This window comes from Neolamprologus brichardi, chromosome 6, assembly GCF_056152115.1.
Source record: "Neolamprologus brichardi isolate AB-2024 chromosome 6, ASM5615211v1, whole genome shotgun sequence".
Taxonomy (NCBI): domain Eukaryota; kingdom Metazoa; phylum Chordata; class Actinopteri; order Cichliformes; family Cichlidae; genus Neolamprologus; species Neolamprologus brichardi.
In genome coordinates this window covers 27,130,909-27,150,609 of record NC_142109.1, presented here as the reverse complement: position 1 = coordinate 27,150,609, position 19,701 = coordinate 27,130,909, and the positions used below count along the sequence as shown (strand labels likewise).

At 40.5% G+C, this 19,701-nt stretch overlaps 2 protein-coding genes across 2 annotated transcripts; both read left to right on the top strand.

The window, feature by feature from the left end:
• The first annotated feature begins 234 nt into the window (after positions 1 to 234).
• On the top strand, positions 235 to 2,351 carry LOC148102574 (GTPase IMAP family member 9-like). The gene is made up of 3 exons (XM_087842592.1): positions 235 to 295; positions 509 to 621; positions 1,067 to 2,351. Exons 2-3 carry the CDS (start codon positions 528 to 530, stop codon positions 1,903 to 1,905), a joined length of 933 nt encoding a protein of 310 aa, XP_087698718.1. The 5' UTR covers positions 235 to 295; positions 509 to 527; the 3' UTR covers positions 1,906 to 2,351.
• Positions 2,352 to 11,497: 9,146 nt separating this feature from the next.
• Positions 11,498 to 13,704, top strand: LOC148102573 (GTPase IMAP family member 7-like). The gene is made up of 3 exons (XM_087841944.1): positions 11,498 to 11,571; positions 11,675 to 11,776; positions 12,811 to 13,704. Exons 2-3 carry the CDS (start codon positions 11,683 to 11,685, stop codon positions 13,506 to 13,508), a joined length of 792 nt encoding a protein of 263 aa, XP_087698070.1. The 5' UTR covers positions 11,498 to 11,571; positions 11,675 to 11,682; the 3' UTR covers positions 13,509 to 13,704.
• Positions 13,705 to 19,701: the final 5,997 nt, after the last annotated feature.

Below are 19,701 nucleotides of genomic sequence, written 5' to 3'. Positions count from 1 at the left end.
CAACGTATGTTTTTCTTTAAATGACTGTATATTTTTTTTATTTGTGCAAAACTATTTTTGTTTCAATGCATTCATTTTCTGGAGAAAGCAGACCTACCCTCACAAGGTAGGTCTGCTTTCACTTGAACATGATGCTATTCCTCTTGTCACCACTGGCTGGTGCTGCACAGCCGACCATTCCGCATTGGTTTAAGTATTGTTTTCCTTGGAAATGCAAAGTGGGCGTGTCCTGTCTGCTTTTAAAGATTCTAGTGACCCAGCAGTTTACTGTACACAAGAGAAAGTCCTTGCACAGGTACGTTCGAAATAGGACCTTTAAATATTTCAATAGAAGACGGATTTTATTGATAGAGTTTCTGTAAAAAGTCTACAGTGCTTAATTGTATAAACAACCAATTTGGGGCATGATTTATTCAACATATATTTTCAGTGTAGTTCAACATTTACTTGTGATCTGATTAGAAACATTTTCCTTGAATGATTTCCCTTTTTTCTTTTCTATGTAAAGTTTTTGAGAGATTACTAAAATGTTGGCAGCAAAAGCTTGGATCCAAGGATGCATCCTGCTTGTGTTACTGACATTATGTGGAAAAACTGCTGACTGCCAAAATCAATACAAAGGTAAGCTGAATAAGAACTTGTACAGCCGGTTTGTCATGAATACATAAACATAACAAGTGTTCACCTTTGTTTTAGTATAAATGACTTAATTTAAAGAAGATTTCTTTATAATATATTTCATTGTGTTCATTTAAATATATTTTTAATCAACACATATGAACAACTAACCTAGTGTTGGACTTTGCCTTGTTCAGACAACATATCTGTTTTTGGAGTCTGGTTTTTTTTTCAGTGAACATCTACAATACCTTTGATTTAAGTGGTCACCAGCATATAAAAGATGCGAGGATGAGACTACAGAATCACTATGTCAGTGAAACTACCTGGAAAGCTTCAACTGTATCAGAGACTTTTCTCACTTTACCCTAAGACAAGTTTTTAAAAAGTCACGTCAGTCATGCACACTCCTTCAAATAATTCAAATGTTCACATTAATTTTCCACAGGCTCTACAAATCATGAAGAACTGAGAATCATCCTGGTTGGTAAAACAGGATCAGGAAAGAGTGCGTCTGGAAACACCATTCTGGGGAAATCAAATGCTTTCAAAGAGGGCATGTCACCTGAGTCTGTTACTGACGGCTGTCTCAGAAAAGAGGTAGAAAAAGGTGGAAGAAAAATTGTTGTGATTGACACTCCAGGGCTGTTTGACACAAACAAAACACAAGATGAAGTGAAAACAAAAATTGAGGAGTGCATTGAACAGTCAGTTCCTGGACCGCATGCTTTCCTTTTAGTCATCAGCCTGAAGTCAAGGTTCACACAAGAGGAACAGGATGCTGTGAAGTGGATTAAAGATAACTTTGGTTCAGAGGCTTCCCTATACATCATAGTTCTGTTTACACATGGTGACCTGCTACAGGATAAATCAGTGGAAGACTATTATAAAGAAAGCATACATCTTAGAACACTGATAAACAACTGTGGAGGAAGGTACTATTCACTCATCAATAATCAGAAAGAAAGCAGAAAACAGGTCAAAAATCTTCTAGATAAAATAGAGGAAATGGTGGAATTTAATGGAGGAAGTCACTACACCAATGAGATGTATGAGGCAGCCCAGAAGAGACTTGAAGAAGAAAGGGAAAATAGGAGGAGGGAGGAAGAGCAAAAAAAAAGGGAAGAAGAGGAGAGGATCAAATTAAACGAGTGGTGTAAATTCCTTGGTCTCACTTCCCTGGGATTATTTGGTACAGGAGCATACCTTTCATCATATGCTCTCATGGGAATAGGGGGAGCACTTGGATATTCTCAGTTAAATTGCACAATGGGAATGTTTACTTAAGTGTATGAGATAGGACCACTAAACCTACACCACTCCTCCAGCAAAGAAAAAAATAAGTCATGCATCCAGTGATGGTTGTACTTTTTATTATATAATACTGTGGTGCAATTTCTGACCAATCACTTGACAGGGTTTCGTGTTACATAAAACTCACTACTTAAAAAAACAAATACTTTGTAGTCTGTTCATATAGCATATTTATTTTACTCTACTGAGTCATTTATATGATCCTTAGTATGACTCAACTTCAATCATCTTCTGTCATATAGACAGAGGAACTTGGAAGGAAATTAAAAAAAAGATCCAGAAGTGAGTTTAGAAATAGTTTTCAGTAATCACTACTTGAACTACTACCTTTTTAATTTTAAAATAAAATGAAAATGTGCATGCTTTCTCTGTTAGGGGCAGGGGTTTGTTTATTCAAAGGTTTCTCAGTGTATAATTTTGCAACAATAAAATAAATGTTTAAATTATAATGGCTGGTTTTCATTTTCATACTTAGCCTCCTCAGTCAGTCATTCCTCATTGGTTTAAGTAGTGTTTTTCAGTGAAATTGATGTGTGTCGTGAAAGAAGCTGCTGACCTAACAGCTACTGCACACCCGAGGAAGCACTTGGACGGGTACTTTCAAAATAAAACATTTATATATTTTGATAGATGAACGATTCCTGCAGTGCAACGGAATTCAACAGTTGTTTCAAAACTGGTGAAGCTACCGTTGATACAAACCTATCACCTTCCTGCTGCTGCTGCTTCATATTAAAAGCTTCACAGCGCCAAACAAGCTGGAGGCTTTTTTTGTGAAGTGCGGACAGAACTCGTTAGGAACTTTTGCAAATGTGGTGGAAATTAACAGAGGTATGTGGCAACCTGCCGAAACACTTGTTTTATAACGTCTCTTCACCATTAGTGAGTTAAAAGTGCCTGGTGTTATGTTCGTAAAGCTCCTGGCTGTGTTGCACAGCTCTTAGAAATAGATGTACGTCGTCTTTAGTGGTAACACTGAGCTAAGCGCTTCAACACCTAAACCCTGAATAGGAATAGAAAACATACAGGCTGCAAAGCCCATCTATGCTTTTGTAGCTTACATATATATTTGTGTAATTTAGTTGTTAAAGGTACTTTCTCTTATAGTATGATTTCTGCTCTCCTTAGAATAGAATAGAATAGAATAGAATAGTCCTTTATTGTATTTTACATTTACAACAAACTATATAGGTTCGGACCTTAAGAACCACTATTATCAGATATGAGGTGGAAATGTAAGGCTGTCTACACCTTATGCATGGGGGACTGTGTTTGTCAACAGTCTAATCAGCTGTTAATTCACAGCAGCTAAAGCAAGATCATGTCATGGAGATAAGGATGGAGACAGCCTGGCAGCTTGTCACGCAATTACATGGAAGAGAAACATAATGTTAACACTGAAACAAGCGAAAACATTCACACAGACACTCATTGCCTCTCTTCTCTGTTCAGTTCTTTTGGATTAGTGTCTCAACTTCTCAACTCAACAGCCGCATTATTAGACGTTCTCCTTATCTTTCCTCATGTGGTGCTTTTTCCATTGTTATACCCCTCTGACCTGTCTTCCCCATGTGATGTTTTGTGTAATGTATGTATGGTCGGAAGGGTAAGATGGCGCTGGCACGGCTGGCAGCCTTAACCCAATTTCCCTTGGGATGAATAAAGTATTATCAATCAATCAATTTTTCTGTTTTAAAAATTTTCAGTTATTATACAGATTATTGTGCTCTGAAAGTTATTCAGCAACAAAATCTCTCTCTCTTGGTCTTTCAGGACACACACACACACACACACACACACACACACACACACACACACACACACACAGGTGTAATAATGTAAAACAATATGGATGGGGGATCTCCACCCCCATGCTTTGTTTTCAAATGACACCTAGACCCCTGGTACTATATATGTTGCAATGCTTTCTAATGCTCACTAGAGGGAGGGCTGTGCACATAGTTGCATTCTTTTTTAAAGGTCAGTTTTTAATGGAATCAAAATCAGGAGAAATACCTAGCTTTTTAACCAGCCAAAAACACACAGATGTTTTGTTATATTTTATAACAAGGGGCCAAAATACATTTCCAGTGGTTCAGAGAGAAAACAATGAAAGAAGACTGCAAAGAGAAGTGCTGCATAGACTACAAGAGATTAGAAGAAAATTGAAGATGAGATCACAAAGGATGATGATGATCAGAAGAAGAAGAGATGATCTTAGTATTTGGTGTAAATAACATGTGACATGTAGTGAGTTTAATGTGACATCTGCTTAAACCTTTAGTGTCTCACTATAATCCATGCAATTTTTAGATAGTTTAAGCTCATAAGATTTTTGTGCATGGACTTGGTCGATACCCAACATCATTGTTCTGTTCTGTGGATGAGAGACGATGAGAAAAGAAAGTCCAAGGGTGCATTTAACCTTCAGATTGTTGCATCCATCTCCATGAAGAATTGTTTGGAGAGTTCCGGTAAAGGCAAAATGGGAGCTGAGAGAAGCAGTGTTTGAGATTATCATAGTCATCTTGTGCCATGGTGGTGCACTGGAACTGAAACCAGGGTGAGATAAGTTGGGTTAGGGGCAAGCAATTCTACTGAAGTCACAGATAAATCTGTGTTAAAAGATAACAAAGCCAAGGAACCATTAAAAGTGTTTGTGGTTTTCTGGAATAGGCCAGTTCATTACTGCTTGTACTTAAGACTAGTTGGAATGGAAATGTCCCTTTTCGCCAAGAAAGGAGACCTTCTCTGCATGAAACTCACATTCATCAAACTTCACGAGCAGCTTGTTCTCTAGTAATCTTTGCGAAACCAACCTTACATGATCTTCATGATGACTAAGGGACTGGGAGAGGATCAGGATGTCATCCAGATACATGACCACAAAATGATTTCTGAAATCTCGCAGGACTTTGTTACCAGGACCTGAAAAACAGCGGGTGCATTAGTTAGTCCAAAGGGCATTACCAGATACTCAAAGTGTCCAAGGCGAGGGTTGAAGGCTATCTTTCACTCGTCCCCCTCTCTAATCCTTACCAGGTGGTAGGCATTGCAGAGATCCAATTTGCTGAACATGTTTGCGCCCTGTAACGACTCTCAAGCATAGGAAAGATGTGGCAAAGGGTACTTCTTTTTCACAGTAATCATGTTTAATCCTCAAAAATCTATGCAGTGCTGAAGGGACTTAACTTTCTTTTCCATGAAAACAAAACTAGCACAAAGATGAAGATGGCTAAAAGAAACCTTCGGCCAGAGAGTCTTTTATGTATTTTTTCATCATCTCACGTTTGGGCTTTGACAAACTCTACAGCTTACATGTGGGAAGCAATCACGGTTTTCTGCAGTCATTGGTGGTGCGCTGGGTAAAAACGAAAAAAACTGTATGAAAAACTGTGGATGTGAAAGTGGATGAGACATTTGGTGGGTGGGGCTTGTACCGTGAAGGTACAGGAAGATAAGCTGGGGACCGCTGATCTTAAACAGTTTTCGTGACAAAACCAACGTCACCCTGACACACACTTCTTTTTCCGATCGAGGTAAAAGCAGTGCATTTTTAGCCAGGGGTGACAGAGGATAACTGGTGTAACTGGTGCTTTAAACACAAATCATATTTCTTCAGTATGTTTGCTAAGAGTGTGAGTGAGACTGGTTTGGGTATTGTGCGTTATATCCAGCAGTCTATTTACATCCAAGGCAGTGAATTGCAGAATCTTGGAAAGTGTTATGTGTAGCTACAGGTGGACTCAGAGAGCAGAACACACAGAGGCACGGGGGTTTGCGAAAAACGAACATAAACAAGAATTTAACGAGAGTTAGAGAACTTACTTGGTACAGTCTGACAATACAAACTCCGGGAAGTTATCAGAAGCCAGACTGGATGGCACGGAGAGAGACTGAGAGGTATGGTGCTGGGATGTGAACTAAAACTCAAGAAAAGATGATCTCCACAGGCTCGAGTAGGCAGGCGAGCAGGTACGCAGGCACTCGTGGAAAGGACAATACTCTGACACTAGACATCTGTCATGCAGCTCCTTAAGAATACTTCTGATGAAAGTGTCTGATGTGGCTCAGTATCCAGGGTGTGTTCGGGTTGCTCTGGTGACCACGCCCTCGGGTTGGGCCATCACCATCACACCTGCATTCCATTCCAGGAAGTTACTGGAGGACTACTTCTCCCAGCATGGACGGCTGCTCCACGCCAGTCCGATAGTCACCCCTTAGTGGTAACTTGGCCCCTTGAAGCTCACCTGCCTGTTTGGATGCCAGATAATACCTTCAGTCTCCGTCTCTGCCTCTTCAGATCTTATCCCACAGACACCCTCCTCTCGAAGTCCCACGGTCTGACTCTGATTGTAAGCCTTAACATTCTAACCCTTGTCTAGTTGTGACTCTCCGTTCCCCTACACACTATTAATTGTTTCTCCTTTCTGTTGCAGCTTCCCACAGTCCTGATTACGGCTTCCCAGGGCATTTCTGTTCCCGATTTCCTCGGCTTTAACTTAGATTTTTGTCTCCCCTGGTTGTTCCTAATCTTTTCTGTTAAACCAATAAACCTGTACATAGTTCCAGAAGATTTATATTGAGTCTGCTTTTGCGTCCCCACTGTGTGCGTGAACCTTGGTTCATGACACCAGGGTTTAATAAAAGACATTTTAATCAGAACTATAATCACTAAGTGCTTGGAGGGTGAAGGGAACCAAGTTTAGAGGGGATCATTATTTGTGGTAAAGAAGACTCTTTTTCATTGCCTTTCAGTATCCCCACCATTACTGATGAGCAGTCTCACCTGCCACTCGTCATCTGCAGCCAGCTGTAGCAGATCAGTCTTGTGACGGGCAACCCTTTACACACCCGTCTTGTGACGGGTGTGTAAAAGCCGTTAAGAACAACCGTTGACTAGTAAGTGTGAAAGACCTTACTTACTGTCTGCTGAGCGGCTTGCGTGTCACCAGGAGCTGGGGGAGGAGTGCATCTTCACTGGAGCAGAGTCATAGGTTGTAATTGGGGTTTTCGGAATTGACACCTTTCACTGTTTATGGATACTTGCACTGTGTGGGGATTCAGGGAGAATCACCACGAGAGCACGAGTGTTGAGTTTTGTAAATAATCATCTCTTCACTGTAAATACAATCCACTGTTCACCAGAAGAGTCCTGCATTTTGGGTCCTACTTTACTGCACTCAACGGTCTGCAATTGAATACCGTGACAGAGACTTTGATTTTTACTTCAAATACCAAACATCTGCAGAGTAAAACCAGTTTCATCTATACTGACCTACCGATCTAGGCTCAGACAGATCAAGAGATATTTTTGACCCTCTCACGCTCCTTTAAAAAGAAAGCGCATAATTATAGAGTTATTATAAAATATATAAATTGTATATTTACAAAAAAAAATAGTCTTATACGATTGAGTGAGAAACCTTAATATTTTTGTTGGTTTGCTATGAAAACTTCTCAGCGATGTCCAAACACCATATTTAGAGGCCTGTGGACAGCCTACACAGGCAGTTTTCACATTTCAAACTGAAGTGATACAAGGAAATGGGAAGCCCCCAGCACCTAGGCTTCCAGAAGTTTCCCAGAAAACGAATGTGAAATGTGTCGAGCCACAGTCTACGTTTGTCTTGCCTAAGTTTAGAACTCACCTGGCCACCTGGGACATATAAAGCATAGATCTGAAGTAATGGCTGAAGATAAGATCATCTTTCTGAACTATAGAGTGCGCCATTTTATGGATACACCGTAATAACATTGGAATGGTTGGTGATATTAAATTCCTGTTTGTGGCACATTAGTATATGTGAGGGGGCAAACTCCTCAAGATGGGTGGTGACCATGGTGGCCAATTAGAAGTCGTCCATCTTGGATACAACTTTTGTTTTTTCAATAGGAAGAGGGCCATGGCATGGCCAAGCCATTGACATGTCGAAGAGGTTAACATGTGAGGAGCGGATCGAAATTGTGTTGATATCCGGTGAACGCAGTAACCGGGTCATTGCAGCAGATTTAAATGCAAGACACCCTACGAGACCACCCATCTCCCATGCTACAGTTAGCAAACTGCTTGCTAAGTTTCGTGAAACTGGTTCAGTGTTGGATTTGCCAAAATGTGGATGCAAGAAAACTGTCACTAATGAAGAAACATCAGTGGCTGTCCTAGCTTCATTCAGCAAGAGCCCACAGCGTAGCACTCGCCGCATGTCACTGGAGAGTGGCACTAGTCGAACATCCCTTCGGCGAATATTAGCTACTCACAAATGGCACCCTTACAAACTCCAGCTACTGCAGCATCTCAATGAGGATGACCTAGATCAAAACAAAAATTGGAACAGGACCCTCAGTTCACGCAGAAGATTTTGTTCAGTGATGAGGCAAACTTTTATGTGAATGTTGAAGTTAACAAACAAAACCACCGCTATTGGTCTGACACTAACCCACATTGGATGGATCACTTCAAGACTGTTGGAACAACAAATGTGATGGTTTGGTGTGGTATATGGGGAACAACGATAATAGGTCCATTCTTCATCAATGGAAACCTCAAGGCCACTGATATTTGAAATTGCTACATGATGATGTGTTTCCCTCTTTATGCACTGAAGCTGGCATGTTCCCTGAGTTTTTCCAGCAAGATGGTGCTCCACCACATTATGGGTGCCAGGTCTGAGCATTCCTAGATGAACAGTTTCCTGGAAAGTGGATTGGTCATCGTGGGCCAGTTGAATGGCCCCCAAGATCTCCCGATCTGACCCCCTTAGACTTTTAACTTTGGGGTCATCTGAAGGCAATTGTCTATGGTGTGAAGATACGAGATGTGCAGCACCTGAAACTACGGATACTGGATGCCTGCGCTGGCATTTCTCCTGCGGTGTTACTATCAGTGTGTGAAGAGTGGGAGAAGAGGGTTGCATTGACAATCCAACACAATGGGCAGCACATTGAACACATTTTATGAGTGGTCAGAAACTTGTAAATAACTCATGAAAGAATAAAGTTACGTTGAAACCAAGCACACCATTGTTTTTATTGTGACATTACCAATACGTTTGATGTGTCACATGGCCCTCTTCCTATTGAAAAAAACAAAAGTTGTATCCAAGATGGACGACTTCTAAATGGCCACTATGGTCACCACCCATCTTGAGGAGTTTGCCCCCTGTCATAGACTAACGTGCCACAAACAGGACTTTAATATCACCAACCATTCCCATGTTATTACGGTGTATCCATATAAATGGCCCACCCAGTAGTTTAAAAAATGCACTAATTATTTAATTACTCTAGGATGTGATATTGATACACTGAAATGGGCTATTTAGGTGGAGCCATTTTAGATACATATATTTGTAATCTCCACGTGTGTATGAAACTAGCAAGGATTTAAAATGTTATTCTATGTTTTGGTGGGGTGTGGTGTGTGCCTCAGCTGCAGGGGAACTGTGGCGCAGAGGGTTTAGGGGCAGTGCCAACAGAAAGAACAATTATTTTAAAAATATGCATATTAATGATTAAAAACTGTCAGTGGTGCTAGTTTCAGTCTTATGCAAATATATTGTTTATAACATTGGGAAAAAGTGCATTCAGCTGAGACTGAAAAAGTCACTTGCTTGAGTAATGAAACTTTTCTCACACTGAAAATGCCAGATGAGCAGAATCAGCGGTTTGGAAATTGTTCACTTGTTCCTCCCCCATTTCAGTAGCGCACCTGGCAAGAGAGAAGACAAAAAGAGTGAAGAGCGATTAGCTGGAGCAAAGTAGAGACTGAAACTGAAAACACCAATGCTGAAAATAAAGAAATTTACATTCAATCACAGGCAGAAGATCTGTGTGTATGCCATGCAAGACACCCTAGTTTTTGAATGTATTTTTAGGGTTAGTGTTAATGATTATTCCCATTACCTGTATCCACCATAGCCTGGGTATAGATGGCACTTTAATAAGAGTTAAGCTGGGCATACACTGTGCGATTTTTGGCCCATTTTGAGACGATTTTTCAGTCGGCCCGATTTTGGCCTTCATCGTGCGTCGTGTAGTATACGTGGGGTAACGAGAAGCGATTAACACCTCACGACCAGCTCCCGATCATCAAACGCTTGGTGGTCATCACGACCGTTGTGAGGGTGTCACCGCAGCTTCTCACACTGCGCACGCACAAACACATAAACGTCGGTGAAAAAGACGGAGTAGCACAGCAGTGCAGCGTGTGACCTGGACACAAGCGATGGAGGCACTTGTAGAACTTTGGAAAGCTCATCCGAGCCTTTTCCATGTGGCCTCACAAAATCATCACGACCACAACAACCGTAAAAATAGTTGGATTTACGTTGCTGCTCAATCACAGCTGCCTGATCAATGTTTTTCATTAGTAATTTAGCAAAGTTGATGGTGGTGGTGTGTCTGTGGGAGTGAAAGAAAGAGAGGGAGAGTGAGCGACAGATTACCTTCATTTTTATGGACGCACAGTGTGAGCACTCGGGTCGCATCAGAGCATCGGGCCGTATAGTGTGAGACCCTGCATCGTGACCTACAAACTTCTAACCCCTGCGAGTCAATCGTACAGTTTGAGCAGAAGCTGAATAACGCGACTGAAAAAAATCGCACAGTGTATGCTCAGCTTTACACCTTATTAGGAAAGTCCCTGCAAAGTCACTGTGAGATGCTTGCAAAAATATCCACAAAAATGTGTCATTTGAATTTCATATCATTACTCCTGATACCAACAAATGTCTATCTTATCAATTCTCAAACCCAGTAGATTTATATATTTTATTAAGTTAATATATCTAATTAAATCTAATATTTTTTACCTTATTTTTACCATATTGTGAATATATTTCTTGTAGTCTTTCGAAGTACATTGGACTAGGTCAGTATGCCCAGGTATACACAATAAAACAACACACCATGCGTCCTGCCACCAATGGCTGGCTGTCTTATCAATTCAGCATAAAATCATTAATATGAGTTAAATACTTGTTGCAGAATGACTGAAACACTAGTTGAGAGATGGAGAGCTCAGAAGGGAGGGTAAATATATTTTTTACTCCAGCATAATGCACTCATAATGTAATTTAAACAAGGAAGAACATTTTAAAATGAAAATGTACATTAAAAAATGGTTTTCAACTTTAACTGATGAATAAACTCCTTACAAATTCCCAGGGCCTCTGTTTCATAACATTTTATCATTATATTGTGGAGGTAAGCATCAACGACACAGAGCTCTCAGTTCTCACTCCTTCTTTATTCGTCTCCAACATCAACTGAACATATCGCGCCACAAAACACAGGAACACACTTCCTCAACACTGGGTGTGAGTGGAGCCCTCTAGTGGTCCGCCACCATATAATTAGTCTTATTTTGCACATTTCTGAGACATCAGACTTTTGTACTTTGTGTTTCCCTTGCTTAAGCCTTGAATAAACACAACCTCCCTACTACCACATCCACTTGATTCCTAACTATGACATCTCGCAAGACTGGCTGGTGACTGCTCACGTGGTATCTCTAAATTAGACTTGCTGAGTAAGTGGGTGTGTTCTCCCTACTCTTACTACACAATACTCTCACTCCTTACAGTTAAAGAATCTGTTAACATAACACAAACTTCTTACACCTGGGGGACCACAAAGGTATGTTTCTTTGAAGTCAGATACACTGTATATAGACATCAAACAGTTGATTTAAAATATTTTTTCTGTTATCCTTCTCTGAAAACAATTTTGGGATTTACAGCTACAGAAATGTTCAGAACAAAGGCTTGGATCCAAGGACTCACCCTACTGCTGCTGGTTTTATTGTCTGTACACATTCGCTACTGCCGAACTCAACAAAAAGGTAAGCAGAAAATCTTGTGCAACAAGTTTGGTATGACATCATAAAGTATTTTTACACATTTACAATCCTGCTGAACTTATTTACAATGTGGTTAATATTATACCATAAAAAGTTTATTTATGTTCATCTGGACGTAGCATTTTCAGTGGGAGAAACGTTTCGTCACTCATCCAAGTGACTTCTTCAGTCTCAGCTGACTGTAGGTTTCCCCAATCTTATAAACAGTACATTTGCATAATGAGTGAAACTAGCACCACTGAAGGAACAATGGGCTGGGAGGTCAGTTCCTTCATCATATCCAAATTGATAAACAAATCACTGATAAACAAGTGGATCCTTGGCATGGACCAATTATTGGCACAGCGTGCTTTGGGGTTTGAAAGTGTTTAAGAGAAAATACGTCTCAGCTGTTCTAATACTTCTGACAAATAAGGGATCACTAATGTGTCAGGAGAATTGGAACAGATGAGATGCATTTTCTCATTGCTATGCTTAACTTAACTAAAAAATGATAAAAGAAATCAGTAGATTAATAATTTCTGTGAAATGTGTCTGTAGCACATTTACACATTCCTAGTAGATCACACTCCCTCACAGATATCACTCAGCACAAATTAAACCAGGCTTCTTAAGGGATTAATCGAAACTAACATTTATTCCTAAAGAAGTTCTAATTGTCCGTCTTGCAATTGTCTGTGTTTAATCCCGACAACTAAGTCTACAGCTATGTATTTTAGGACAAGTATTTGCAAATCACTTTCAGATTAAACAGCTGAAATGGACACATTAGTTCCTAAGGAACCAGTAGAGGTGTCATAGGGGAAAAATGGGACATATTACCCATAGTGGAACAAGTCATAGCAAGCCTGGAATACAGCTTTGTGTTTTAGTTTTAAAATTAGCAAGTGAACAAATGACATTTGAATGACAAGCATTTATAAAGACTCACGGGTGGTGTCAGGGTATGTTTTAGTGTTATCATTTCAGTATCAAGCATAATACATCAAATTAAGTACTGTTATTAATTTTAACAGGCTTGGAAGAGCTGAGACTCATTCTGATTGGAAAAACTGGATCAGGGAAGAGCGCATCTGGAAACACCATCCTGGGGGATCCAAGTGCTTTTAAAATAAACATGTCACTTGAGTCTGTTACCAATAGCTGTCACAGAAAAGAGGTCACAATAGATGACAGAAAAATTGTAGTGATTGACACTCCAGGGCTGTATGACACAACCAAATCACAAGATGAAGTGAAATTAAACATTGAGGACTGCATTGAGGAGTCAGTTCCTGGACCCCATGCTTTTCTTTTAGTGATCAGTCTGAAGTCAAGGTTCACAAAAGAAGAGCAGAACACTGTGAAGTGGATCCAGGATAACTTTGGCGAAGAAGCTTCTATGTATACTATAGTTCTGTTTACACATGCTGACTTGCTGGAGGGAAAAGCTCTGTATGACTGTTTGAGAGAAAGCAAACCTGTACGAATGCTGATAAACCAATGTGGGGGAAGATACTATTCACTCATCAATAAGCCGAGACAGAACAGGACCCAAGTCAGAGAACTCCTAGATATAATAGAGGAAATGGTAGACTTCAATGGTGGAAATCACTACACCAATGAGATGTACGAGAAAGCCCAGAAGAAACTGAAAGACAAAGAAGGGTGGATTTGTGTACTTGCACCTATTGTTAGTTTTGGAAAGCTAGAATGTAGCAAAGATGATCACTAAAGAACAGGAACTAACAGATTGGATAGACAAAAAGGTGTGCCAAAAAACATGTATAACAGGTTTGCCATGAGAGCATAAAGATTAAAGATTCTCACACACATTGCAGCTTTTCTCAGTCACTTTGTTGGAGTTCTTACAGAATAGTCATTCTTGCAACTTTTAATGTAGTTTTTATTTCCCCAACCACATTAGCCTTTGTCCTCATTTTTATACATGTTTCACTACTAAAGATATTTGTTACTGTGTTGATGCACTTTTCACTTGAATCTCATAGCTCGTCAAAACAATTTGTACTTTTGTGAGTCAGAGCTCTAGATGTCCTACTTTTCTGAATACTGTTCAATGGCATTAGTGTTTTCAGTTAAATTACTTCAAACTTTAAAATAAAAAAATAAAAAGATAAAAATATGATTCTCTCTGGTAATCGCTGCATGGTCTCAGCAGCACTTACTTTCATCATCTGTGAAGACAGTTTGACGTGCCATCCACAAATACAGGGTAAAGCTTTAATTGTGAAAAGAAGAAGCAACATGTGAATCTGATTGAAAATGCCGCAGTCTCTCACGGCCAAAGCTAATTTTAAATGGACTGAGGCAAAGTGGAAGATGAGGCAAATTGGTCATATGCATCAAAATTTGAAATTCATCTCTAAATTTATGGGGGGGCATTAATGTCTGTAAGATTGGTCATTCATACATCTATGAAAGGTGCTGAAAGGTATTTGCAGGTTTTAGAGCAACATATGCTCACATCTAGATGACATATTTTTCAGGAAAGGCCGTTCATATTTTAGCAAGACCGCTAAACCACATACTGCCTCTGTTACAACAGTATGGGTTTGTATTAGAAGAGTTCGGGTTCTGAACTGGCCTACCTGCAGACCACATTCACCAGCTGGAAACATTTGATCTGTTTTCTATGAACTGTTGTAAATAAAATGTGGGTTTATGAGATTTTTAAATCATTGCACCTGACCCAAACACCCCCACTATCACCATCAAATATCGATCATCTTCAAAATAATAAAACCTAGATAAAATGATTAATATTTCTGCTTTCAGTGTTTATGTTGTCTTGGATAATGTTTAGTTATCATAATAGAAACATCTCAAAGACCATAACCTCAGTATTAAATCTAACACAGTAAATTAATTAATAACACTTGGTTGACAATTGCCATAAGCATTCATGACTCAAGACTTATGAACGGTGTCATGTTATTTTATGATGGCATAGTATTATGTATACTACTTCAAATCAAATGTAATTTTCACAGGTTCTAGATATTTGGGAGGGGTTAGACTTCTTCTGGTTGGAAAACTGGATCAGGGAAGAGCGCATCTGGAAACACCATCCTAGGGGATCCAAGTGCTTTTAAAATAAACATGTCACTTGAGTCTGTTACCAATAGCTGTCAGAGAAAAGAGGTAACAGAGGGTAACAGGAACATTGTTATAATTGACACTCCAGGGCTGTTTGACACAACCAAATCACAAGATGAAGTGAAATTAAACACTGAACAACAAATTGAGCAGTCAGTTCCTGGACCACATACATGCATACATATTTTTAACCATGACTTTCAACTTCATATATAAGTGGCATTGCTATTTTTTGCAGTCTAGTTTTTTCTTTCCATGTTAAGTGAAATAAATCTTGTCTTTTCCAGGCTTGAACAAGTGCAATAAATTCGGGTTCGATATCTGAGGTGGAACTCTGAATGACAATCACATCAACAGCAAATGCAAAATCTGCCTCTGCCTTCCATTCATGGGGAATGGCTGCAATCACAGCATTGTAAGGCAGCGAAACATGTACCACCTCCTCGATTCAGAGATGGTCTTTCCCTTTTCACGTAAATGGCCTCCTTGACTCCACGCTCAAACCAGCGTTCCTCCCTGTCCAGAATGTGTACATCCTCATCATTGAAAGAGTGTCCACTGGCCTGTAGGTGTAAATAGACTGTGGAGTCCTGTCCTGACGAGGTAGCTCTTCTGTGTTGTGCCATCTGCTTAGCCAGAGGTTGTTTGGTTTCCCCGATGTATAAATCCTGGCAATCCTCCTGGCACTTAACAGTGTACACTATGTTACTCTGTGTGTGTCAGGGGACCCGATCCTTGGGGTGGACCAATTTTTGGCGCAGTGTGTTTTGGGGTTTTAAAGCCACAGAGGCGCAGTGTTTAGAAAAAATGCGTCTCAACTGTTCCAATACTCATGACACACTCCCTTTCACTGAAGGTATTGGTGCCAGATTTTAAACTCTTTCATTATCCCACTTAGAAAAATAAGTAACAGGTCTGTGTTTTGTGCATCGTAAAGGAGATCAACAAAGGTGGGGAAAAAAACAAACAAACATATTATCTCCTTTGTTTTTCAGCTGAAGTTCAAGATTTCTTGCAAAATTGATTATTATTGTAACCCTCTCAAGGTTATCCACTGCTGTTCAAGCCAATGATTTAATGTTTAATGTATGTAGTACTAATTCTGTCCAACAGGGGGCAGTGATGGCGCTATAGTTGTCCTGCGCTGCGTTATGCAGCAAGAAGAAGAGCTGCAGCGGAGCAGATAGCCAGCAAGCTAGAAGAAGAACGCACCGGGCGCATGGTGTATCGGAAGAGAATACGAACCTTTTTTCTAAGTGTTAAGGTTTTTATCGTTACAGACTAATTAGGATTTGCTTACCACGCATCCTTTTTTTCCAATTGTTTTTTACTGTGTTGGGACATAGTGCGAGAGACAGTTGCTGGATACTCGATCGGCGATTGGAAGGCGAATCCAGTGGGGCTTTTTCCAGAGACGTATCGCTCCACCCAGAAGGACGGCGAACGAGGATTTTACTCATCTTTGCAGATAAGCACTGGGCTTATCCACACACACACACACTACCCGGGTAGATTGACAAAGTTTTCTCAGAGCTCTGAATTTATTTTATTATTATTCTTTTTTACTTCAACACCATATTTTACTTTTTTTCTTTCCTCACCAAACCAGAGTGGTTGGTGGAGGTAGAACTGTGACAAGAGACATAAATGGACTAATACTAATATGGAAACTGAACTGACTGATTGAAGGGGGGATTATATTGGGTTTTGTCTCATAAGTGTTGTTAACATTCTGCATATTATTGAAGTTGCTGATGAGACTGTTATGTGTTGTGTTGTAATAAATGTCATAGAGTGTTCTCTATAAGACAGCATAAGGAGGTGTTTTAGTTTTCTTGTTCCTCTTCTCCTCATTGAAAGTGCCTAGAATATTCATGTCCCTAAGTTAATCAATTAAGGGATCGATTACAAAAGTTGGCGAGCCAGCCAGGAGGAGTAGATGGAAAATTAGTTGAAAACACTTCCATTTAGCTGATTTTTGTTAGTCTTTGTTTAACATTTCACAGCTGTTGGTTATTGAGTGTTACCGTTTTTCACAATGTATGCAGAACAGGAATATGGTACTGATATGAAGAAGTGTGTATACATTGAAGGAATTACAGCAGCAACTACTGATGATCAAATTACTGAATTTTGTATGCAATTTGGCTGTGTTGATAAAGTTCTTAGAGTAAGACAGACAGGGCAAGGTACTGGTGTTAAAGCCCTGGTGGAGTTTGAATCTGAAGAAACTGTCATAAAGTTGGCTTCCACCCTCCCTCTGTACCATCCCAGCGTTTCGAACCCAGACATTATGTGGCGTGTAGATGGTGCCTGTAAAACTGCTCAGTCTTCAAAGACAATGTCACCCACACTTTTCCCACGCCAACAAAGTGACAGTTCTGGCTCAGAAAATGAACCAGATTCTGATAATAGTTGGACACCCCTGCTACGTAGACAGACTGCAAAGAATAAAGAGATTGAAGAGGTTGTAGCTGAAACCACTTCTAAAGTAAAAGGACAGAGAACGGTCTCCAAGCCAACTCACCCTGTCTCTCAACTAACATTAGACAGTGATGTGTACAACCCTCCTGAAGTCCAAAAGATAATCGTGGAGCATGTCATCAAAAGCGATGCCCCTCCCACTCCAAGTCAAGGCTCTAAAGGTCTTCGCCCATTTTCAGGAAGAGTTCCTAAACCCCAAAATGAAGTAGATTTTGAGACGTGGTCACTTCATGTGGAACTCATGATTCAAGATAATCTTCCACTTGATGTACAACGCCGTAAGATTCTTGAGAGCTTACTCCCCCCAGCTTCTGACTTGGTGAGGCAGCTTGGCCCACATGCGGCTCCTCGTGAATATGTCAAGCTTCTTGGCTCAGCTTATGGATTAGTTGAGGATGGGGAGGAAATTTTCGCAAGGTTTCTGAATACCCACCAGAACACAAGGGAAAAGGCATCTGAGTATCTTCAGCGGTTGCAGGTGTTGCTCACCACAGCTGCACAGAGGGGTGGTGTGAGGAGTTCAGAGACTGGGAAACACTTGCTGAGGCAGTTTCGCCGCGGCTGCTGGGATCAGTCCCTCATCTTAGCATTGCAGTCTGAACTGAATTCAGATACAGCTCCTGATTTCTCTGATTTTCTTCTACAGTTACGGACTGAAGAAGATAGAAGGGCTGCAAAATTTGATCGAATGAACCGTCATTTAGGGGGTGCAAAAGCTAAATCATCCGTACACATGCAGCTGGTCCCAGACATGTCTTCCACGCATGATGAGAATACCAGTGTACTTCAGACATACATCACTGAAACAGAGGATTTGAGGAGGCAGGTAACTGAGTTAAAAATGCAACTTAACAAAAAGAAAGAGCAAAGGAAACAAAAACATGCTGAAAAGAGAAATCCCACCCTAAATGCCTCCGCTAGTATAACTCCAGTTGCAGTACAAGCCCAACAAATGGCACCCAAACCCAGACCAAAACCTTGGTTCTGTTTCAAGTGTGGTAATGATGGACATATAGCCAGAGAGTGTGAAGGTCCTCCAAATAAGATCTTGGTTGATCAGAAATACAAGGAGTTGAGAGAGAGGCAAAGAGAGTGGGAAGCCAAATATGGTCATTTAAACTGGACCGGGTCGCAGTGGAGGGACTGACTGCACCCAAGAATGAGCGAGGATGTCCCATAAGATTTCAGGACAAAGAAAAAGTCACATGTGAAAGCCATTCCCAAGCCCAATTACTCTTTGACTGTCTTCCAAAAAGGCTTATTGGCCCAAAGTGTACTGCAGCAGTCTCCATTGAAGGGAGTCAGTGTAACAGTCTACTTGATTCAGGTTCCCAAGTAACCACAGTATCAAAGTCATTTTATGACAGGAACCTTTCCAGTCAGAAAATCTTTCCCATCCAGGATCTGCTGGACATTGAAGGTGCTGGTGGTCAGGAAGTGCCTTATCTGGGATACATATCCACAACCATCCATTTCCCTGAAAGTGTCATGGGGAAATCAGCTGAAGTTGACACGCTTACTCTTGTAGTTCCTGATCACAGGACAAACATGGAAGTGCCCTTGCTGATAGGGACTAATACCCTGGATATTTTGTATGAAACAGTTGGCTTAGGAAAAGCTCAGCCAAATCATGTCTTACAGGAAAAAAACATCCATCACTCTCCTCTGGTGAAGCATCTCTATCACAGGTTCAAAACCCGTCAAGACAATGGCAGAGTGGGGAAAGTGAAGCTGCAGAGCAAAAAGTGCATTACTGTTCCTGCAGGAAAAAAAATGGCCTTGAATGGATATGCAAGGAAGGTCACAACAACATCTGACACAACCCTGATGGTTGAGCCTCTAGAGTCAACCTTGCCTGGTGGGCTCTTGTTTTGCAGTTTTGTAATGACACAGCCTTCATGTTCATCATTTAAGGTCCCGGTTCTAGTTAAAAATGACACAGCACATGATATTAAAATACCTGCTGGCCAGGTTATTGCAGAACTCATCCTTCCAAAAGCTGTGTCATCCTTGACTGAAAGAACTGTCAAAACTCTGTCAGGTGACCAATATCTGTCGGTTCCAGCTACAGCTGCATGTAACTCTGTATCTGTGTCTGACACAGGAACACTCACCTTTGACTTTGCTGAGTCAAGCTTGTCTGAGGAGTGGAAAGAGAGAATAACAAAGAAATTAAACTCAGTTTCTGAAGTTTTTGCTCTTCATGATCTGGACTATGGCCACACTACTCAGATTAAGCACAGAATTCGACTCTCAGACCCATCTCCATTTAAACAAAGGCCCAGACCCATCCATCCTTCCGACTATGAGGCAGTCAGACTACATTT